At 48.6% G+C, this 22,413-nt stretch overlaps 1 protein-coding gene across 5 annotated transcripts in view; it reads left to right on the top strand.

Annotated features, from left to right (window-relative positions):
* CDK5RAP2 (CDK5 regulatory subunit associated protein 2) overlaps window positions 1–22,413 on the top strand; it is a 167,907-nt gene that overhangs the window by 113,883 nt on the left and 31,611 nt on the right. For 4 of the 5 annotated variants that reach the window (XM_032865725.1, XM_032865728.1, XM_032865726.1 and 1 more), the window contains 4 exons: window positions 2,646–2,768; window positions 6,988–7,564; window positions 9,350–9,582; window positions 20,186–20,234. In XM_032865725.1, coding sequence (XP_032721616.1) covers window positions 2,646–2,768; window positions 6,988–7,564; window positions 9,350–9,582; window positions 20,186–20,234 — 982 coding nt within the window. The remainder of the gene's footprint in view (window positions 1–2,645; window positions 2,769–6,987; window positions 7,565–9,349; window positions 9,583–20,185; window positions 20,235–22,413) is intronic. The other variant, XM_032865727.1, reaches the window with a different exon arrangement.

The following is a 22,413-nucleotide window of genomic DNA, read 5'->3' as shown; positions in this document are numbered from 1 at the left end:
GGAAGGGAGAGCAGGGCTGAGGGCGTGGGCAGTGTGGAGCCGGGCAGAGTGTGCCGCCATATGCGGGATCCTAGAGCCTCCCTGAGGAGGTGACATCTAACACAAACTGGGAGGAGAGGAGGGGACTAGTCAGCTTGGAAAGTGCGTTTTTGGCAGCAGGAAAAGGGCGAGGGCCCTGACATTGCTTTGAACTTGAGAAGCTGGATGACGAGGAAGGCGGCCAGTTGTGTGGCTGGAGTGGAGTCGGGGAGAGAAGGCAGGAAGGAGGTCAGGGACGTAGTATGTTGGGTGGGCCCATGAGGCCATTCTCAGGCTTTGTCTGTCACTCAGGTAAGACCAGAAATGGAGGGTTTGGGGCAGCGGAGTGACGTGACACAACTTCAGCTTTAAAGCAGGGATGGTCAAACTGTGGCCTGTGGGACAAGCTCGCTGGCCGTTTTTAAGTTTCTTGGAGCAGTGACAGTCACCGATTGCACGTGGCCTATGACTGCTGGAGTTGAGTAAGTGTGATAGAGGCCCTGTGGCTGGTAGAGCCCGAAACAGTCCGTGTTTGGCTCTTGAAGAGAGAAGTTGGCCGAGCTCTGCTTGAAAGGATCACCGGTAACACGAGCCATCACAGTGATGGCTCGGTGCTGCCTTGAGCAGGAGAGGCAGAGGCGGGTGTCTGGTGTCTGGTCTGGGACTTCTTGAGACGCCTGTTGACCAGCCCTGTGGTGGTGCCAGGTTGGCAGTTGGAGATACAGGGCCGTAAATTTAGCAAATGTCAACATATCTCTGGTATTTGAAGCTCTGAGACTTGGAGACCCAGGGAACAGATCTAGGCCCTGGGACTGGGACTCTCTAGTGAGCAGGGGTTGGGTGCAGAAGGAGCACCCAGGGAGGCAGGGACAGAGCCACAAGAGGACGGTGTCTGGAAGCTGAGGAAAGAGCAGGTTCGCTGCGTCGAGTATCGTGAATCAGTCTGACAACGTCTGAGGTTTGGACTTGGGATTTAGCAATGGGGGGTCATCACTGGCAACCTTGAAGGAGCTGTTGTCCTGGCGTGGCTGAGGCCTGCCTGGGACAGGTTCCAGAGAGCCAGTGCAGAAGAGGAACTGAGATGGTGAGAATAACAGCTCTGAGGAGTTTTCCCATAAAGCGGGGCGGAGACACAGGGCAGTTAGGAGCCACGTCGTCAGCGAGGCTCAAGGGACTCAGGGAATCGGGACCGCAGTTGACTGCAGCCAGCTGGTCTGGCTGCATCAGCTGCAGAGCTGGAGTTTTTAGGGAAGAAAGCATGACCTGGCAGTGTCAGCGAGAGAAAAGGCCCATACACTTTTCCAGGTTTGGGATCGCAGAGCATGTGGGAAAGATGCCAGGGGCTGGCCTCCACTCTGGGGGCGGCCGCAGGAGAGGCAGTGCCAGGGGAGAGCCGGGGCCTTCGAACGAGGGGACAAGGTGCATGTTCAGGGAGGACACTGAGCTTATTTGGGGATTTGGCATTGAAAAGTTGGCACTCTGGGGTGGGAGACTATATCCGACACGGAGATCTTGCAGGTGGCTCCAGGCTGGGAGACGACTGGGAGTCGTGCACTTCCTGTGTCAGGAATAAGATGAGCTCCCGGTCTTTTTTCAGCCTCACTGCCCGCTTTACATACATGATCTAACAGAATCTTCTTAACAGTCCTCGAGGCAGGAGCAGTAATGATTTAGCTTGAGGTGGTTTTAGCATGAGGCGGTACTTTTTGAGACAAAGTGACTTGGGTGCCGTCACACTGTCACTAACTTAGATTTGAACCAGCCTGCCTGTCTTCCAGGCCCGTGCCCTTTACTGCCTCATAAAGCCTAGCACCTTGATACCTTCCATACGGACTTTCCGATGCCCGATAGCACGTGGTATTTTCCACTGATCTTTAGGTTCTTGAGTTCCCCAAAGTGGAAGTTTCAAGATAAGTGGGACTTTGGCAGCATTGCTCTTCCCTCTCTCCTTCCCTTCCCACTTTCTCTCCAGCCAGCCTTCCTCGCAAACATCTATTCATGCATTCAGTGAATATTCCCCGAGCACCTGCCGTGTTCCCAGCCTCATGCACTGGATGTAGTAGACAGATTCAGAGATGGAGAGGACCGAGGTAGTCCCTCCCGTCTGAGAACTCCCTGTCTAGTGGGAAGGGGCAGATAATGAAACACGCCGGTGCAGGGCAGAAGTGAGGGACAATTCAGGGAGGAAAGGTTTTATGGCAAAGGTGACTCAGCCCAGCACAGGCCCTAGTGTTTTGTCCAGGGTTTGCGGTATGCCCTTACCACCATTTTCATTTCTCGCTGAGACACCACGGTGCCTCAGCCAGGTGCTGCTCCCACAGCTGCCCAGTAGACCCCGGGGCTTCTCTCTTCTCCAGAAAAGTGGGCATGAGTCTATAGAATTCATTTTCTCACTCATAGTTTTTTGAGAGCTTGGACTTAAACCATTTGAGACAAGCTACAGTATATTTATGCTTTTTATGTCCTGTTATGGCAGCTCGATAGATTAATTTTATCTTATAAATTGCATTTTGCCTCCCCAGTGTTTTTATTTTCCCTGTTGTATCTTTGTGTTTTTCTCAGTTGCTTGGCTAAGTTTCAAGGCTATGGTTTTATTTATTTTTCCTTCTCTTCGTGAATGCCTATAGCCCAACCCCTTGTGGGAGCAGCCTACCAGGACAGCCCAGGAGAGCAAAAGGAAATTAAAACCATGCCCTGTGACTGGAGAGACAAGGAAGGGGACAGTGACCAGCACACCAGCTATGAGACCGGTCAGAATTCAACCCTATGTGTATTGAACAGCTTCTGGGTGCCAGGCACTCCTGGGGTATTTCATAGAAAAGTTGTTATGAAGCCCTGCAACGGGCATTTTAGGACATCATTGCTATTCCCATTTAACACATAAGGAAGCTGAGTTTTTAAAAAGAATTGATCCAGGGTCATCCAGTTGGTGGGTGGGTAGCCGAGTGGAGATACAGGAGACAGGGTGTCTGAGCTCGCTGGACCATTTGTCATGCTTTTCTCCCTGGCCTGGCTGCTGGCGCGTGCAGTACTTGCTCGCAGGGACCCCACAGCCAACCCTGCGGCCAGGTGGCTCTCCGTATGGCGCTGGCTGCGTTAGGCGGGCATTGCTGGCCTCCCACTGCCCAGGAGGGTGGGTCACAGGTGAGCCCGAGCTGCCTCCTGGTGTGCGGGCTGTGTCAGGTCGCTCAGTGGAAAGGTACAGACACGTTAGTGAGGTCCCAGACAAGTCGCATCTGTTTCTTAGGTATGTAGATAAGCACAAAGGATAATAGAAGAATATTCATGTTCCCATTCAACCAGAATGAACACATGCTGACATTTTTCTTTTTACCTTAGATCCACTCCCCTTTGCCTTTGTTAAAAAAAAAAAAAAGAGTCACCTTTCATCTGGACCTAATTCATTCTGTAAGAAACAGTTGTCTTCAGGAATTCTAAATTTGTCATGGGGTGGTTATGAGAACACTAGTCTCTCGGGAACTGAGTCATGGTGTATGCTTTCCCAAGGCCTCCAGTCAGTGCGGTTGATACGTGGTCACATATTTCTGAATATTCTGGGCTTTGAAGTCCTCTACAAGCAATAAAGTACCCTTAGCTGAATTGTAGAAAGTTCCAGAATTGCAGTATTTCCTCTAATGCAAATAAACGGTCCTGGGGATATCTTTGGATTTCTTGTTCATAGTTAGTTGATCGCTTGATTCCTGTCTAACTGGCGGTTTCCCTTTCTCTCCCAGATCCCTAGCATCAGTGAACTTCCCTTTGTCTGAAGGTGCTTCTAGAACTTTGCACGTGTTGTTGCCTCTGCCTGAATGTTCCCTGTTTATTTGATGTCCCTATCCCTGTCTTTTAGGTCTCTGCTTCAGTGTCACTTTCTAGGGAAGGCCTTCCCGAGGCCCCTGGTTGTGGAGACACTCCCAGTAGCTCCTGCCATGTTTCCATCTTGAGCTGACTCGCTCAGGGGCTGCCCTCAGCGAAGGTGGTACTGTGTGTGATGCCGTCACTGTTCTTTGCTCTTCAGTAGCTCCTCGATCCTCGAGAAGCGAACGCAGGGGATTCCACACATGCTACTGAGGAAGGGAGAGATGCATTAGGAGGCCACTTTCAGGGTGTTGGAGGCAGGTGTCCCAGCTTTGAGGGAAGGGCTCTGCTGCTTGCTCCCCCTTAAGCGAGTTCTTATCTCTCTCAAACTCCATTTCCTCTTCTGGAAGATGTGGAGACTAGAGCCTCCTCACGGGGCTAGGCTCTCCATGTAGTCTTCACATAGGGGAGGTGCTTGGTGTTCGGCCAGGCCCTGGCCCAGTTGTGTGTCCTGAGGCCTTGCTAAACCCACGGGTTCACCCAGTACACCACAGCTTAGTTCCTTCCCTCGGCCACATGCTCCACGCAGTGACTTTAAATGAAAGACCCACCTTCAGCCCTTCATCAAGGGCTCCTGGGCTGTGGGGAGCAAAATCAGTTGCCGTGTCGATGCTGGGCCACGAGATGTGCTGGGTACCGGCCTTGGAGCCTGGAAACCAGATCTTTGCCGCTGCCGAATCTCAAGCTGCTGTAGATTGGGGGCAAGTGTGTACGTGTTAGATTTGTTGTGTTGTGAGGAGCAAAGCTGAAAGTGGAGGTTAAGTGTTGGTAGGAGAATGCACACCGTCCCCGCCTTTCTGAGATGCACGAGAGAGAGAGAGTGTGTGTGTGTGTGTGTGTGTGCGCGCGCACGTGCGTGGGGGTGTGTGTGTGTGTGTGTGTGTGCGTGTGCATGTGTAGCTTAGCATCAGAGCTGACCACAGTCTGCATCACAGAAGGACATTTGTGTGCGTCTTATTACATTTGTCTCTGCCTGATGATTACTTAATGAAAATCATCGAAACCAATCTTTATTCCCCGGAGTGAACAAACATTGCTTCTTGCCATGAAATTCCATTATCATGAGGTTATTGTGGCAAAGATAGTTCCTTGACTTGGAAGGTGATTTACCAGAAAAAAGGCCTATTGAGGTCTCTCCCTCTGTCTCATCTGTCTCTTACACTCCTTCAGCCAGCAGTTACTGACAGAGTACCTTCTCTGCCCCAGGCCCTGTGCCAAACCCCGAGAACAGAGACAAATGACATGTCTGCACCCCGAGAGACTGCAGACACTAGTGACTATCACAGATTTTGTACAGTAGAAATGCTGTATTAGAAATGCTTCCTTTAGGTCATGTAGCAGCTGCTTTCTAAAATAAAAAGAGTTATTTTATGGTATTTGCCTCGTGAACACAGAGATAAGAATGGGCTTACAGCCACGAGGAACAGTTGCAGGACCCAGAAATTGGAATATACAGTCTGACGAGGATTTTTTGTGCTTTTCCTTCTGAGAGCTCTCCCAGGCCCTGTCGTCCTACTCACACGGTTGCTTCGGCAGTGTTTGCCCTGGTGCACAGCCCCTGCTCGCGTGCCTCCTGCGTCCTGCGATAGGCATCCTCTTCCGTCTTCTGGCAGTTCGAGGGAAGCAGAGAGTATTGATAGTAGTCAGATTCCTTCACTACCGTGTGCCGGATGCTTTTCGCGGATAGCGTACCCTTGGATGCTCAGAACACGGCAGACACAACCCTTCACAGTAAATGGTCTTCTTTCCATTTTGCAGATGAAGCCACTGAGGCTCTGCGAGATTAAGTAATCTGCCTGGGGTCATGCAGCTAGTAAGTGGCAGAGCCAGAGTTTGAAACCAGATCTGGTTAGATTGTGAGGGTGGGTTTTTCTGTTATATTCTGCTGCCACCTGAGTAAGCATTCAGACGCCCCTTATCCTGAGCTGAGCTTTCCCTGGACAGCAGGCAACGTGCTCTGATTGAGGACAGAAGCTCTGGACGCAGGCCTGAGCTGGAAGTCTCACAACAAGCTGCTTAGACATCGTTTTGGGGGAGACTGAGGCTCCGAGACATTAAATTACTTGCCTAGGTCTGGTGTGTCGCCAGCAAGCGGCAAAGCTGGGCGCGGTCTGCCTTCTCTTTGACTTCAGAGCTACGCCTTCTCTCCTCAGTGCACCTCCACCGCTCACACAGGCTGGGCCGCACGTCTGGGGCTCGGAACCAGATGTCAGGAAATAGCTCCTGGCAGGGTCGTGCGTCAGTGAAACAGCACACTGCAGGGGACGTCGCGGCACCTCCTGGAAACTGTTAGACGTGGAAGTGAAGACTGTCCTCAGTCATACGGGGTTTTAGAATCACTGCTCTTGAACATCACTTTACACGCTGCCCAGTGTTTGTCCAACCCTTCGGACTCTGGTCCGGGTGAGGGACCATACCAGGCCCTGAGAACATGAAGGGGAAAGGCCAGTCCCTCCTGTGAAGGAGTGAGAGAGGAATCCAAACCACTGATGGCTATGTAAATAAACAAGCAAGCTGGTATCGCTCCTGCATTTGCACCCAGCACATGGTGTGTGTGTCCAGGACGAGTTTGCGTAGGATGCTGTGGAAACACAGAGGAAGGGGCAGGTTGGCAGACTTTGAAGACGGGCTCTTGCAGAAGGAGAATCGGATCTGCATGTCGAAGAATGAGTAGGACTTCACTGAGTGGGCGTAGAGGACCAGATAGATTCCAGGCAGAGGGAACAGCTCATGCAAAAGCACAGAGACACAAAACAGCCTGGTGTGTGCAAGGAATTCTGGGAATCTCCATAGGAGGTGTGAGGGGATGCTCTTGGGTAGGTTGCCTGGAACCAGATTGTGGAGGGTCCCAGACACTGTAAAGAAGGAGTTTGGGCTTAATCCTCAACATAGTGGGGATGTTGATGAATTTTAGGTGGGTGCTGGTGGTTATCATGGTCTTTTTAGAGCTAGTTCTTTTTTAGAACTTTTTAGAATAGTTGCTCTGAGGAAGAGGGTGGATTGAGAGGTAAGAGGAAGGACTGGAGTCAGAGAGGCTTATTAGGCTGTGCAGGGACAGAAGGGGTAGATTTCAGCAAAGAAGGTACTGACATAAGTGTGTTTGATTCGCAGACTCTGAAATTTGCCAGCCCGATGGCCTTGCCATCTTGCCAGCGTGCAGAGGGAATACTTCTGAAGACTTTCCGGGCCCGACCTCAGTAGCTGCCTCCTCGAGTTCTAAGAACCCGCTTTCCACCAAAGTCAGTGTGATTGGGACCCCTCAGTCCGAAAAAATCGACACTTCAAGTGATACAGAAAACTTAAAACAGAAAATCTGTGACTTGGAAACTGAGCTCGAGGGCTACCGGAATTTCTTACTTCAGCTTCAAAAGCACTCCCAGTGCAGCGAGGCCGTTATCACAGTTCTGTGTGGGACAGAGGGGGGCCAGGACGTCTTGAACAAGCCCAAGGGTAGTACCGACGAAGAAGAAATGACATTCTCAAGTTTGCACCAAGTCCATTATGTGAAGCGCATGAAGATCCTCCGTCCGCGGGCTCCAGAGGGGACCGACGGTGGGCTGCTGGAGGGCCTCAGACAGCAGCTGGTGCAACAGGAGCACGAGCTGCAGAGGGAGCAGAATTTGAACATGGAGCTTTTCAGTGAAATCCATAACCTGCAGAATAAGTTCAGAGATCTCTCACCCTCCAGGTACGTCCCACCGCTGCCTCTCCCACTCTGGGAACCTGCAGTTCCCCTGTGTGGCCACTAGGTCAGAGCCCATGAGTGCATGGAAATGCTCCCTGGCAGTGGGCGGGGCTTGTGTACTGGGGAAGGCTTGATGGTGGGTTTAGCGATGGTGGGCCCTGTGGAGAGGTGAACGGGAGGCCGCAAAGAACAGCGGCTGTACACAGTCTAGTTTTCTGTCTTCTGAAATTGGCAGAGTGGATTTTGCCCTCGTTGGGCTGGGAACTCAGGGCAAAGGTATTAGTCCAGTTGCTCGGTGAGTTGCGGTACGTTTGCAGAATGGCAGCATTTACTCCTGGACCCCATTGTTGGCTTTCACTGTGGGACTGAAACTGATGTCCTAGGCATCATTCCCTAGGTGGGAAGAATATAGATACTTTCCGTGTATTTACCCTTGAGAGAGAAGAATTCTTAGGTCATGTTGTACGGACATAGATATGTACAGTTTTGCTTTATGAGCTATGACAAAAAAAGCAATCATTTGTAAAGTTGACCTTCATTAGTCACTTATTTGAGACGAACACATAGTTCTGAATTATCATGAGCCAGAGTGAATTTTTTCAAGCCTTCCCGAACAGCAAGATGGGAGGAAGCTTGTATTTATTGAACGGCAGTTGTGTCAGCCCCCCAGGTAGGCACTTTCTTATTTAATCCTCAAAATCACCTGGAAAGGTGCTCTTGAACACGTTTCCGTGGATGAGGAATTGAGGCTCGAGGAGGCTGCTGTGCCTGAGCGGACGGTCTGAGGACGCGGCCGGTGTTGCTCCGAGGTGAGGCCGGTGCACAGGCCCGCACCATCGCACCTTAGTTCTCGTGTCCTTCCTCACCCAAGAAACCGCCCACCTTCCACGCAGCTGGCATGTGACCCTTACATGTGTGCTCGCCAGCAGAGGTGGTCAGCAGCCCCACGTACTGTCCTCTTCAGGGAAGGGACACGCTGAACTGAAGGGTCAGCATCTTCGTCAAGCCATGCCGGGGCCAGGTGACTGTGGCTGTGGGTAATAGGAGCCACGTTTTCCTTAATTTGTGTTTTGCTCTGCGCCTGTGAGTACGCGTGTGCTGACACAGGAAAAGACATGTGGTGTCAGGAGGTAGTATTGTATAATAGAGCATGGGCTTTGAGGGCAGACCGTGTTTGAGTCCGAAACCTTCCCGTTTAACTTGGCAATCTGAGTCTGGTTCCTCTGTAAACGAGGAGGTGCGTCCATTTGTCTGGAGATGGCGAGGAGCAGTTAACTTATTAAAAACACCTAGTGCAGTGACTGACAGGTCACAGACCCTCCATAAATGGTCTTTAGGATTATGATTACTCCCTGACCTTTCGGTCGAGAGGTGAGACCCCTGTTTTGGTGTTCCTGTGTTACAGTTTCTTTTTTGTTTTTCACGAGAATTTGCTGTAGGTCTGCTGGCCCTTGGAGCACTTGTTTCTATAATTCAGAATAATGTTTTTGAAGAATGCATGGAAACTAATTGTCCTCTTGAGTTCTTGCCAGTCTGTACTATAATTGGGGGCTTTATAAGGTTAAGAATATTGCAGAAGAACCTTTGTTCCAGCATTTGTTGGCTGTTTTGAAATCGAAGGAGTGACCTTGCAGACTTCCAATTTTTCTAGAAGTATGTATACTTGTATAGCTGCAGGCTTTTAAAAATTGTGCTCTGTCATTTTCCCAATTAGTGTTAAGGTCACAAAAATTCAATTCTAAAATGGTGCAAGCATTTTCTCTCCTTCCCTCCCCTCCCTTTTATCAGATACGATTCATTAGTTCAGTCCCAAGCCCGGGAGCTCTCCCTTCAAAGACAGCAGATTAAGGATAGCCACGGCATCTGTGTCATCTGCCGGCAACATATGAACGCCATGATCACGGCGTTCGAGCAGTTGCTTCAGGCCAGCGACGTGGATCACTCCGTGGCCGAGGGTTTCCAGGAGCAGCTGAATCGATGTGCTGAGCTGCTCGAGAAACTGGAAGAGCTGTTTCTCAACGGTAAGTGGGGCAAGGGATTGCGAGTCTTAAGACCCATCATGTGTTCATCCAGGACTTCTTTTGGAGGGGCCCGGGAGGAACCGACGCCTCAGCAGCACTTGCCTCTGCTCTGATGAGGTGACAGCAGGGCCACGCCGGCTGCTCTTCCTTCCACTGACGCTTCCACGAGCTTCATGGTCCGCCCTGTTCAAAGCCGGGCTCCGGCTGGTGAGGCACGGGAGTGAGGCCAGCTCAGAGGCACCGCCCCCGGCACCTGCCTCGTGCCCTAGGTTGCTCTTAATTTAAGAGAAGGTGGAAATCTTTTTTTTTCTTTCTTTCTTTCTTTTTTTTTTTTTTTTTGTTAGGGGGAGAGGTGCTAAGAACTCCTAAGTTTTAAATATTGGCAACACTCAGCAAAACAAGCAAACAAAAAGCCCCAGGTGTTTATGGGTGAAAAAAAAAAATTTCAAGGGTCAGAGGTGGTTAGAAGAAGGATGAAAGAGAACCTTTGTTAAACAGTTGCTGTGTGCTAGGTACTTTAGTAGATGTTATCGCATTTAAATAAAAAACAATCATTTGCAATTTTTTTTGAGACTAGAATGAAGAATTCTTTTATACTGTTTACTTCATCAGTTTTGCCATATTTGCTTTGTCATTTTCTCTTTCTTTCTGTGTATTCAGATCTTCCTTGATTTATGATGGGGTTATATTCCAATAGACCCATCATAAAATTGAAAACATCGTAAATCTAAAGTGTGTTTAACACACCTAACCTAGGGGTGCCTGGGTGGCTCAGTGGGTTAAAGCCTCTGCCTTCTTCAGGTCATGATCCCAGAGTCCTGGGATCGAGCCCCGCATCGGGCTTTCTGCTCAGTAGGGAGCCTGCTTCCTCCTCTCTCCCTCTGCCTGCCTGTCTGCCTACTTGAGATCTCTGTCTGTCAAATAAATAAAATCTTTAAAAACAAAAAAACAAAAAACAAAAAAAACACACCTAACCTACCCAACATCATAGCTTAGCCCAGCCTACCATAAATGTGCTCAGAACCCTTACAGCAGCCTACGGTTGGGCGATACCCTCCCACAGAGCCGCTTTTATAATAAAATATTGACTATCTCATGTTCTGCATTGAAGGCTGTACTGAAAGTGAGAAGCAGAATGGCGGTGTGGGTCCAAGATGGTTGTATCAGTTATTACCCTCGTGATGGTATGGCTCACTGGGAGCCGTGGTTCGCTGCCACTGCCAGGATCGCAAGGGACAGTTGTACCGCATTATCTCTAGCCCAGGAAAAGATGGAAATTCAGAATTTGAAATACAGTCTGTACTGGATGCCTGTTGCTTTCACACCATCCTAAAGTTGAAAATTGTAAATTGCACCATTACAAGTCAGGGACCATCTGTATACATAATTTATTATTATTGTTATTTAAAGATTTTGTTTTTAACTAATCTCTACACCCAACGTGGGGTTCAAACTCATGACCCTGAGATCAACAGTCACACGCTCCACCAGCTGAGCCAGCCAGGCACCCCTCTAAGTGCCCAACATTATTATTATTACGCAGGAGCCCACCATTATTATCATTGTCATCATCATCGTTGTCAACCCTCCAAGGGTGGATTGGTGATATCATGTCCCTTTTCCCCTCCCCCTAGAAGTGTCGGAGTGTGTGGCCCCTTAAACTGAGGACACTGTTTTATATAGCCACAGCACCATTATTAAACCCATGACATAGGGTTGTTATCTCATATACAGTCTACATTAAAATTTCACTGATTGATTCAGTAATGTCTTATGAGTCTTATTCCTGATTGCGATCCAGGACCCACTCCCCACATTACATTTAGTTGTCGTGTGTCTTTGGTTGTCTTTAACCTTCTCTTTCATGATGAGGACCTGTTTAAAGAGTTCAGGCCACTGCCCCAATTTAGGATTATCTGTTGTTTCTTTTGGGATTAGATTAGATAAATTCAGTGAGATTAGTTACGTGGTTTTGGCAAGAATGCTGCATTAAGTATTGTGTTCTCCTGGTATCGTGTTTATGACACGTGTGCCATCGGTTTGTCCCGTTGTTGGTGAAAATAATTTTTTTTAAAAGATTTTATTTATTTATTTGACAGGTAGAGATCACAAGTAAGCAGAGAGGCAGGCAGAGAGAGAGAGAGAGGAGGAAGCAGGCTCCCCGCTGAGCAGAGAGCCCCATGCGGGGCTTGATCCCAGGACCCTGAGACCATGACCTGAGCTGAAGGCAGAGGCTTTAACCCACTGAGCCACCCAGGCGCCCCGGTGAAAATAATTTTGATCACTTGGGTTGAGGTGATGTGTGTCTGGTTTCTTTGCTATAAATGACAGTATTTTCCTGTGTGATATACAAGTAATCAGTGGGGCGTACTTTGTGATCCTGTAAGTATCTGTCTCCTCTTCAGACGTTTACCTGAGTTTTCCTGGACTTTCCTTGTCTCTGCTGTCACTACGCTGCTGGCAATATGGTGATCTTTTTCCTTATACCATCATTCCTTCTTCATTTTTTTATCAGGTGGCATCTGCTGGAAGGATGAACTCTCCCTTTTATCTCCCTTTTTGTTTATATGTTTGTTGCTTATTTGTTTATATTTGTTTATTAAAGTTGTGGACTTGTAGCTTCTTATTTTATTCAATAGACTATATTTCATTCTGTCATTCTACTGATGCTCAAATTGTTTGAGATTTGAAGAGTGGTAATTCCTTTTGACAGTTCTCCATCTTCTTGGGGAGCACTTCTGTACTTTCTGGAACAAAAAAAGATGTTCCAGCCTCACTGATACTGTCCCTGCCCTGAATTAGCCATTTCTCCAGGGAGCCCTGGTTCATCTTCTCTCTCTCTCTTTCTTTCTTTCTTTCTTTCTTTCTTCATCGAAGATTCTTCTCCCTGCAATGGGAAGGGCCTCTATTTTTTTTTTTATTTTGTTATTTTTCTAAAAAGATTTTATTTATTTATTTGACGGGGAGAGATAGTGAGAGAGGGACTATAAGCAGGGGGAGTGGGAGGGGGAGAAGCAGGCTTCCCATTGAGCAGGGAGCCCAATGCAGGGCTTGATCCCAGGACTCTGGGTTCATACCTGAGCCACCCAGGTGCCCCCTGGTTCATCTGAAAGGGGCGTGCCATTTAAAAACTGATTTGGTGCTGGGTGTTTTTGCCCATTAGTAGGCAGAACTAAGATATATCTCACATGCATACATACATATAGATAATTTATTTAAAAAATTACTGTTTCACAGTAGGTGCCTCCAATTCCAGACCAACCCACTGTGTCCTTTCATGGTGTTTCTGCTTCCACATTATTTCCCATCTCTAGCCGTGAGGATCCTGGTGTTCACAACATCAGAGTATTGGCTCCTGTGTTCACTTCTTTGTAATAAACACAGATAAGTCTGGAACTGCCCCCTCTATACCACTGTGAGAAATAGACCTACTAAAACATCATGATTTGTTTGTAGTTCTTTTTTTTTTTTTTTTTAAAGATTTTATTTATTTACTTGAAGGAGAGAGAGAGCATAAGCGGGAGCAGCAGCAGGCAGAGGGAGAGGGAGAAGCAGGCTCCCCACTGAGCAGGGAGCCTAATGTGGGGCTCGATCCCAGGACCCTGGGATCATGACCCAAACCTAAGGCAGACGTTGAACCGACTGAGCCACCCAGGTGCCCCATAGTTCTTCTAGTTTTTAGGCTAAGGGTATATAGTCAGATATTAAATTTAAAAGTTCCTTGGCTTCATTCTTTCTACAGTGTTGATAGGTTATTCTCTTGAAATGTAATTACATTTACTTAGTTCTCTTTGTGCTCAATGTTAGGCTTCCCCTCCCCCATTTTTCTGATTTAATTTTATTTTTTGAATAAAATGAAAAATATGAAAGTGGTTCCAAAGTTAAAACTTTATCCATTTAAATTGCCTATATGAAGTCTTTATTTTTGTCTCTCTCCTTTATATCCATTAGTATGCTTTCCAGCCCCCCTTCCTTTCTCAAAGCTCCTGGAATTGGGTTTTCAGACGTCCCAGCCTCTCCACAGAAACGGCATGTGCCCCAGGGACTGACACCTGCCACTTTGCTGAACCTGGCCATTGGTTTTGGGCTGCACCTCCCTCACCTTGACAGCAGAATTGGATGTGGTCAGTCCTCTCCCTCCTGGGGGACCTTCTTTCCTCCCTGGATTTCTAAGTGGATACCACCCAGTATTCCTCCCACCCACTCGCTGCCCCTTTGAAGCTCTGCCCTCAGTGTGTGTTGTAAATCTGACCAACTCGCACCACCTCATTGCTGCCATGGCTCTGGTTTGCTGCATTCTCCTCTCGTGGGTTACTGTAGTCCTTGCCCCCCTGGGGGTCCGGTTTCCCCCCCCCATGTCCCGCCGTGGCCCCTTCCTGCACAATAGTCAGAGTGATCTTTTCAAAATGTAAGTCAGGTCATGTTCCTTCTGCTCAAGATCAGAGGCTTTCCTTGGTGAGCTGTAAGAGTTAGATCACGAGCACGAAGCCTCGACTCAGTGCTGGGTGCATGGCTCCCAGGTGCTCTGCGCTCGCCAGTATCTCTGCCTGTTGTGAGTCGGGGGCTTGTCCTCAGAACAGCCTGTTTTACTGGAGGAACTTGGCCTGACGGAGGAGTGTCAGTTGCCTAAAGTTACAACCGACTTGGAGAAACCAAGGTTTGACCTTAGTTCTTCTGTCTTCATACATTACAAAACAGATGGCTCGTGAGGGTCCACATATGTTCAACTTAATTCCAAGATGGAACGTGGGATAGTCTGGGCTTCTGGAACCGGGGAATGTTTCCCAAGTTTTCTACGGAACCCAGCAGCTTAGGGCTGTTGCAGACTTGTTGTCCTAGTACCAGCTGCCCCGGACCTTGAGGCCCAAGGACACAGGGGCAGGGGACTTTTCCCAGCTTTGTGAAATCCACTTTCTCCTAAGAGTTTCCAAAAAAGCTAGTTTTTATTTTAATATTGGAGAAATAACTGGGTCCTCAAGATAGAGCTGTATCTTCCTGGCCTGAGGCATTTTCTGTCTGTCTCTCTCTTCTTCCTACAAACCCTCAACCAGGGCCCGAGGAAGTGGGAGGCTGAGAGAGAGTGCCTCTGGCACCAGCTGCCCTCCCTCCCTCATCCAACTGCCCCCCCTTGATATGTTTTTTACTTATTTACCTTGACAAGCCCAAGGAGATCTCAATTCTTGTTTCCTGCGGGTTCTGGGAGCAGAAGCATTTCAGGCTTCGCAGACAACACAAACATAGAACTTTATTTTCTTGTACAAAAGGCATGAAAGTCTCAGATACCTCACGACAACTCCTATTCTTAGAGAATAAAATGTAACAGAGGTGGGTCTCTTTTTTGGATGCTATCTAAGGGGTCTGGCTTCTGAATTATGAAAGGAGCTTATTGTAGAATAGTTTTATATTTGAGGCGGTTGCATAGCATGAGTTCTTAAAAATTTTAAATATAGTCTTTTTTTTTTTCTTAATACAAAGCAGTACATGTTTATAGTGGAATAACAGATAAGCAAATACTCCTATAGTTGCATTATTTATACAGCAAAAATGAACACCCTGGAGTTTATACTTCCAGATCTTTTTTATATGTATGTGTATTTTTTGTAGAACCAGAATTGTTTGCAACCTTCCCCTTTGTTCAGCTGTAGATAATAAATACTAACCTACATTGTAAGTTTTAGTGGCTGCAGAACATTCTTGTGTATGAATGTACTATAATTTACTTAATCATTCCCCATTAGGTGGACATTCAGGTTGTTTCCAGTTTGGGGCTTTTAAAAGAACAGTGTATTGGAATCTTTGTACCTATCCTTGCTTTCCTTTAATAATGTTGAGTTGGTAGAACCCAGGAAGTAGGATGATAGTGTGCTTTCCCACTCTTTGTCAGGACCAGACCGGGATCTTTTCTAGCTTTACAGGCTAGGGATTTCACTAGGGTCCAGAATCCTGCAAGATTTTCTGAGTGCCTTTTTTCAGGGAGGGGATCTATAACTCAGATTCCTGAAGTGCGCTGGGACCCAAAGCAGATCAAGAGCTGGTGTGCAGTCCCATGGTGTCATTGTTCCTGGTGCCTCCCAAGGCCAGTAGCATAAGTCAGGAATACAGTGTGCTCCTCGGGTATTTCTGAGTCGGCACTGGGGAGGGTACCGAGAAGGTTGTGAGGTGGTCTGTTTCCCCCATGAGCTCACCACGTGTGTCAGGGTGTAGCCACACAGGTAGAGGACAGCTGAGGGGGACCTTTCTCTTGACTCTCCTGTGCCTGCGGGGATGAACCTAAACCATGCGTTTTTTCCAAGGCCTTCTACAGTCTGCCTTGTCCAGCTCACTCCCCGCTCAGCGAGAATGACAGTGATGATGATGGAGAAGCAGTGAGGAAGGCTGGGCTTTATAGGCTGTGCGTTCTGTGTTGGGTATGTTCTCAGCCTCTGAGTAGCTACTACTTATCACCTTCATTGAATGAATGAGGGACCGAGAAGGGAAATTACTTGCTCGAGGTCACCCAAGGAATGGCGGGGTCTGGGTTTGAGCCCAGGCAGTTTGCTTCCACAGCCTACCCTCCTGACTGCCATGATGTGGTGCCTCTCACACTCCTGCCCAGTTGGGCGTCCCAGCTGGTACTTCTGTGTTGCAGGCCTTGCTTGCATTTCCCCACTTCCGGGATTTTGCTCAAACCAGTCCCTTTTCTAGAAGGTTGTACTTTCTCTTCTCTTCTAGGAATTCTGTTCATCCTCTAGGAAGCTTTTTTTGTTCACCTCAAGTGGATGCAAAACTCTTTGTTTTGTTTTTTATTCTGGTTTGGTTGTAGCTTGCCTATGACAGTCGCATCTGGCCTCGTGATGGACGCTCTTTGCCGGGCGAAAAGAACAGAATCTTTGGAGCCAGACAGACTTGAGTTCAAATCCCAGCTTTATGCTTCTCATACCCTCTTAATGGTCACATTTCCTCTGGGAGGGAATAGTACCTATCTTGCCCAGTTATTTGTGAGGATTAAATGAGATTATTTGAAGTGTGGTATCCCGTCTAACCATTCTTGGGAGCACAGGGGGTGACAGCAATGAAGCCTTGTGGGCACATTGTATTTCTTCAGGGCATAGACTCCCGGAAGATGGGGGCCTTGTTTTGTCCTGGCTCCCAAACTAAGCTGGGGCCATACTTGTAGTGTTCAGTCAGGATTTGGTGACAGTATTGATAGTTTTATGTGGTTTGGATCTTACTCTCGGGCACCCTTTGATTCAGTGTCCTCTGACTCTGTCTGGCCCGCGTAGTGGGGGCTCGGAATGAGGCGCCCCTGAGCTCCGAAGGGAAGGCTTCCGGGAGGAAAGGGTATTAGAGCTCAACCTTCCATATTGCAAATCACCAGGGAAGGGTACTTTAGGAGTGGTAAAGGGGGCGTGCGAGGTATAATTAGCATGGTAGGCAGGCGATCAGAGAAAACAGAAGGTCTTTCCTAAGTATCCATAGACTCAGCCCTCCATGTGGCCCCTTAGCAGCTTCGTATTTTTATGCAGCAGTTCTTTCCTGCCTCAGACGTGTGTCCCTGGTCACCTCCTCTAAATTGTCCTGGGTGGTCCAGGCTGGCTCACGTTCCTTTCCTCTGCAGGCCTTCCCATGGTATCTCGTGCCGCCCCTTGTCACAGCCTTGTAGTATAGTTTGTCTTTTGGGTCCTTCGTCCCCCCGCAGCTGTGAACTCACTGAGGTTACGATGGAGCCTCGTTTGTCCCTTACCCTCAGCATCAGGCACAGGCACAGGCATCTGGGAGGAACTGCAAATACGTTCTACAAATGACTAGTGGATGCAAAGGAAGGAGCATTTGGGTCACGTAGGAGATGCCAGGCTAGATATTAGAACTGGGTTCTGTACGCTTGGTGGATTTGGGATGAGGGGGACTGTTTCAAAAGAGGCTTTTCAAACAGAGGCAGTGTTCTGGATGGATCAGTGCAGGGAGGAGGGCGGGCTGACTGGTTACAAGACTGTCCTGCATGATAGTTCTCTTGCTGGTTCCGGTATGGATCGGATAACTAGACGTCTTTCTGTTTGAAAGGATGAAGTCCCCCTCCCCCTGTCACTGCCACCTACTCTACAGCTTTTCAGTGTAGTGGTAAGATTTGCCTGAAAGATGGGAGCAGCGCCTTCATGACATGCTTCCTAAGCTTCCTGAATAGGCTGACAGATGGTACCCTGTCACCTGTGTGAAGGCAGTTTCCACCATGGAATTCAGTGCATCGCTTGTCATGATGGCCCTGTGAGTCCCACACTAACAATTTGTCATTTGGCTTTAAAGCATTCTGTCATGGCAGGGGAATGGGCAGAATCATTGTGGAGTCATTAGCAGCTCCGCACAGGATGTCCTATTCGAAGACAGAGAAGCCCGGGCTTTGGATGGCCTCAGGGCATTTCCTTCTCTGGTCGTGGATTTTGTTAGGAATCGAAGAGAGGTTTTTGTGATAGGTACACGATGAATTTATGGCCGGGAGTCCCAGAGTGCTTAGAGCGTGCCCCAGAGCAGTGATCCCCTAGCCGGTGAGGTTGCTGAGGTGTGTGTCCGTCCTCCGAAAGCGCGCTGGTCCGCTGAATCAGGAGACGATGCTGTCATGTGCGTGGCTGATGCATGTAGACTCCTGAGCCCTTTGGAGGGCCGGGCTGGGCAGATGGCCCATCGTCAGGGTGTCAGCTGAATGTTGGGGAGCAGCCCCGTGCAGGTGCGAGATGGAAAGTGCTGAGCTGTTCTAACAACAGTTGTCTCTGCCCGTTCACGGTGGTCTTGGGGCCTGGGACTTCCAGTCAGTGTCTGGGAAATTGCCTCAGGCAGATGGCGATTTCCCCTCTTGAGGAGTGTAGAGGACACAGGCGTGGAGCCCCCCTACGTGGTAGAGGGCCTGTCACCCTCCCCCTACCTTCTGGGGTGTCAAAATGTCACCGCGTTTTTGGTCAGGATGTAACCAAGAGGATCAAGACCTAGATTTGTGGTCTAGGTCTAGGTGGTCTAGGTCTAGCTCTGGAGTGTCCAGCTCTGGAGTGTCCAGTTCCCTTGCTTAGCTGGAGCTTCTAGTGAAGTAGGTGATGGGATGTCGGAGGAAGGGAGGGGACACATCAGACCTCTTGGATTTCTGCTTCACTGTTAAATGGAGATCCTGATGCTGTGCCAGTGGGATCGATGGGAGGCCAGGGGACGTCGTTGTCGTCCTTGGGGCCTGGCACCTGATCTCGGGGGGGCCCGTGTGACTCCTTCCTGGTGACTGCCAGTGCCCTGCAGTGGCAGGTGATGTTCAAGCCCTCGGGATGTCACACTGGCTCTCTCTGCCCTCTGTTGTCCTGCTGGGGTGTTGAGGGAGCCCCAATAGCAACACCCCCTAGCCCCGGGGAGCACACATGTGGGGACCACGAGGCACAAGGCAAATGCGTGCATCTCTGGTGCTCTTTTCCTCCGTGCTGTGGTGTTCAAGAACTTTCCCTTTTTGGAGTAGTTTTGAAAATGGAATGTGTGGGTGCCGTTTAATTATAGTCTCATTTTTCAAGTGCAGCTCGAGAAGGGTTTGTTTTTTTCTTTAGCCGCACGTTAGCTTCTTCAAAGAGCTCATCCCAGCCTGCAATTTCCAGAGTTCTGAAGTATTTTTAACATGAAGTTGTTAGTCTCTTTGAAACCTGGGCTCCTGTATTTCCTTTCAAACAGCAAAGGCTGCCGTGTAGGAGAGAGCAGTGCATCTTTTGCCCACTTACGTTCTCAGCTTTATTTTGTTTTCTTTCGCCATTTCTCGTCGTCCCTCCCCTGCCGCAGGCCCTGGCTTATTCATCGGCACTCATATACTCCTCTTCCTGCTAATCCCACTTCTGAGAGTCTCTCCTAAGGAAATCATTTAAATGCAGATAACGCTGTATGTACAAAGATGTTTATTTCATTGACTTATAAAAGTGAAAAATTAGAGATGACCTACATGTCAAATAGGGGACTGGCAGATACTACGGTACATGCCTGCCTGCAGTGGAATAGTAATGCAGTCCTTCCAAATTAGGTTTCCAAGGCAAAACTCAGTAAGAAGCGTCCTTGTAATGAAATACGAAGGGAAAAGATGAAGTCACATACAGTGTCACCCATGCCAAAATGCACGGAAGAAAGAACGGAAGGAAATCCATAACATGTCCGTAGCGAGGACATGTCATGTCACGTTCTTTTTCTTGTTCGTTACCCATTTCCTATAACAAGTGTGTATTCTGTTAGTATCTGAGTTTTTAGAGATGGGAGAGGAACCTGCATCTAGCAGCACCTTGGGGAAGGGTTCTTAGATTCAGGTCTGTCCCCTCCCTCCTAGAACTGGTGCCAGAGCAGGGATGAAGGAGGAGCCGCTGGTCTGAGTGTGTTCTTGGTGATCCTCCTTTAAATTTCCAGGATTGTTACGAAGAGTATTTAAGCAAATGGAATGGGGCCTCTGCAAGTGTATCAGCAAGAAATTATTAGGGAATACTGGGTTTTATTCTTTCTTTCTTTTTCTCTTTCTTTCTTTTTCCAAAAATTTTAAATTAACATATAATGTATTATTTGTCCCAGGGGTACAGTATTTGTTTATTTTTAATGTCTTCCTTCTTCTTGATGTTCTTTCTGCTCCCAGGGAAATCAGCTGAAGTGGACAAGAGCCCCCAGAATGAACCGATGGAGAGGTGAGCGTGTGGCATGGGGGAAGAAGCATGTGTGGTGGGTTTGTCCGCTGGGTGTGCCGGCTCCCTCCTGTTCGGCTAGTTTCCCGCTGCTCGTGGGTAAGGCACACACACTTATGAAACTGACAGTGGCCGCGCAAAAGCGGGCATTTACTCTGTGTACCCTGCAGCCTTTAATCAGTTGTTTTGGGCCATTCCTGACGTCTGTCTGCCGGGTGCTTTGACGAGGATGACACGTTCCTTCTGTTGGCTCCAGGGCCCTGCAGGATCGATTTCAGATGCCTTAGCCTGACCTTTGAGGCCCTGCTCAGTCTGACCCATCTTTCTTTCTCTCGTGTTCCTCATGCTTCAGTCTTACCTCACTTTTTACTGTTCTGCAGCCCGTGCCTGACTTCTTCCTGTTGTAGTTTGAAAATCCTTCTTCAGAGTCTGTTGATATAACAGTGAACCTGGCTCTCCCCAACATTCCCGTCTCTCTTCTGCATCCCAGGATCAGTTATTTTTCCTGTAGTACTTGGCATGTTGTCACATTACAGCACTTAGCACATGGCGTTGTAGTATGCCCTGCATTTGTCTTTCCACTCCCAGACTTCCTCGGCAGAGGACAGGAGCTAGCGTGAACGGGGGGTGTTGGTGTGTGGCAGCTGCTACTAGGCATTCACATTCATCCTTTCTGACACTACCATGCAAGCACTGTTCCCATTTTAGGACAAGGAACCCAAGGGTCAGAATTGCATGCTTGCCATTAAGAAGCAGAGCTGGGGTTTGAACTTGAATCTATCGGACTCTGGTCTCTTATTATTGTTGTATATTGCCTTTTGAGGACAAAGACTGTGTCTTGAATATCTCTATACCTGCTTCCGCCTTAGTTATTTGGCTCATAGTTAGAATTTAAAAACTGTTGATGGAATAAATGTGTTTGGTACTTTCTTAGTTTGCCTTGATGGCCTATAGGAAGTGTCAAGGTCTCGCCCCCTCTGGTTCCTTGTTTAAAGGTTTTGACCGTTGGGAGTGCTGCGGGTATTTCCCTCCTCTTTGGAGCAGCAGACCTTTGGGCTTCTGGAGGTAAAATAAAGAGACAGAGACCAGAATTTTGGACTTTCTTGGCATCACAAAGGCCACAGCATCATTAGAGTAAGCAGGTGGGGACACATGCAGGCTTACCAGAGGACATTTCAATCAGAGCATCTGTACATTCAGAAGAAACACTCCTTTCCCACCACAGTGTTTTCACAGATCCCTCCCAGTTCAGCCCTCTATCATCCTCATAATGGATCGCATCTCGGTGGCGGGCTATGGAGAGGGCAAGCAAGGCCTCTCAGAGTGGAGACAGTCTTTACTGAGATCTAAAGGATGAGAGGCCCGGGGCAGGGATTGTCGGAGAGTGTGTACGAGGCAAGAGCGATGTGGCCTCTGCGAGCTGGTGCAGGGAACTTGAGGGTCAAGCCTGGAGAGGCAGGCGGGGCTGTGCTGGGCTGGTCCTCAGATTCTGTATTAGGAGTCCAAATTCTGTACTATGGGAAGAGGGGAGTCTTTGAAGGAGAATAAGCTGGGGCCAGACAAAAATCAGATTTGCTGTCGTGAAAGACGACCGTGGTTGCTTGGAGAGGGGGCTGGAAGGAGGCAGGGAGTCTGCTTCAGCCCTTCTCAGCCATGTGTCACCCTTCCCATTCCTGACAGGTTGGTTTCTTTTCCTTCTGTTCTGCCTTTTTCCGCTGTAGGCTTAGCGCTCACAGGTCACTGCTAAGCTAATTAAATGGGTGCCCTTGGCCCACTCGGCACTTTGCAAGGCAGCGGCAAGCCCGTGCATCCATCACGCTGTCTGAGTGAAGTTGCATCTGGTGTTTACCTGTTAATGAATGCATTGCAGCTTTGGAGTCCTTTGCTCTTGTCTGAGCTCATGAATAATGAGACAAGAAGTAATAGGAAAAAGTGGAAGAAAAAAAAGAGCTTAAATTAAGGAGCTTATCTATAATGGAGACTCATGTGGGCTTTTCACCCAGTTCAGGGTGCTTTTCCTCATGGTTCAGGTGGCTCTTGGGAAATACACGTTAATCAGATGATTGCCGCAGTGGTGGCGTTGGGACCTGTGTGGGGGCCCTGAGGGTTTTAAGATTTTTAAACCCATAAGGCCACTTCGTGGGTTTGGGTTGGCCTCCTGCATTCTCCTGGGGCTGCAGAG

The sequence above is a fragment of the Lontra canadensis genome, unplaced genomic scaffold, assembly GCF_010015895.1.
Source record: "Lontra canadensis isolate GAN:19392208 unplaced genomic scaffold, GSC_riverotter_1.0 scaffold30, whole genome shotgun sequence".
In the NCBI taxonomy this organism is placed as follows: domain Eukaryota; kingdom Metazoa; phylum Chordata; class Mammalia; order Carnivora; family Mustelidae; genus Lontra; species Lontra canadensis.
Note: the sequence above shows the minus strand (reverse complement) of the source record. Positions and strands in the feature narration are given on the sequence as shown.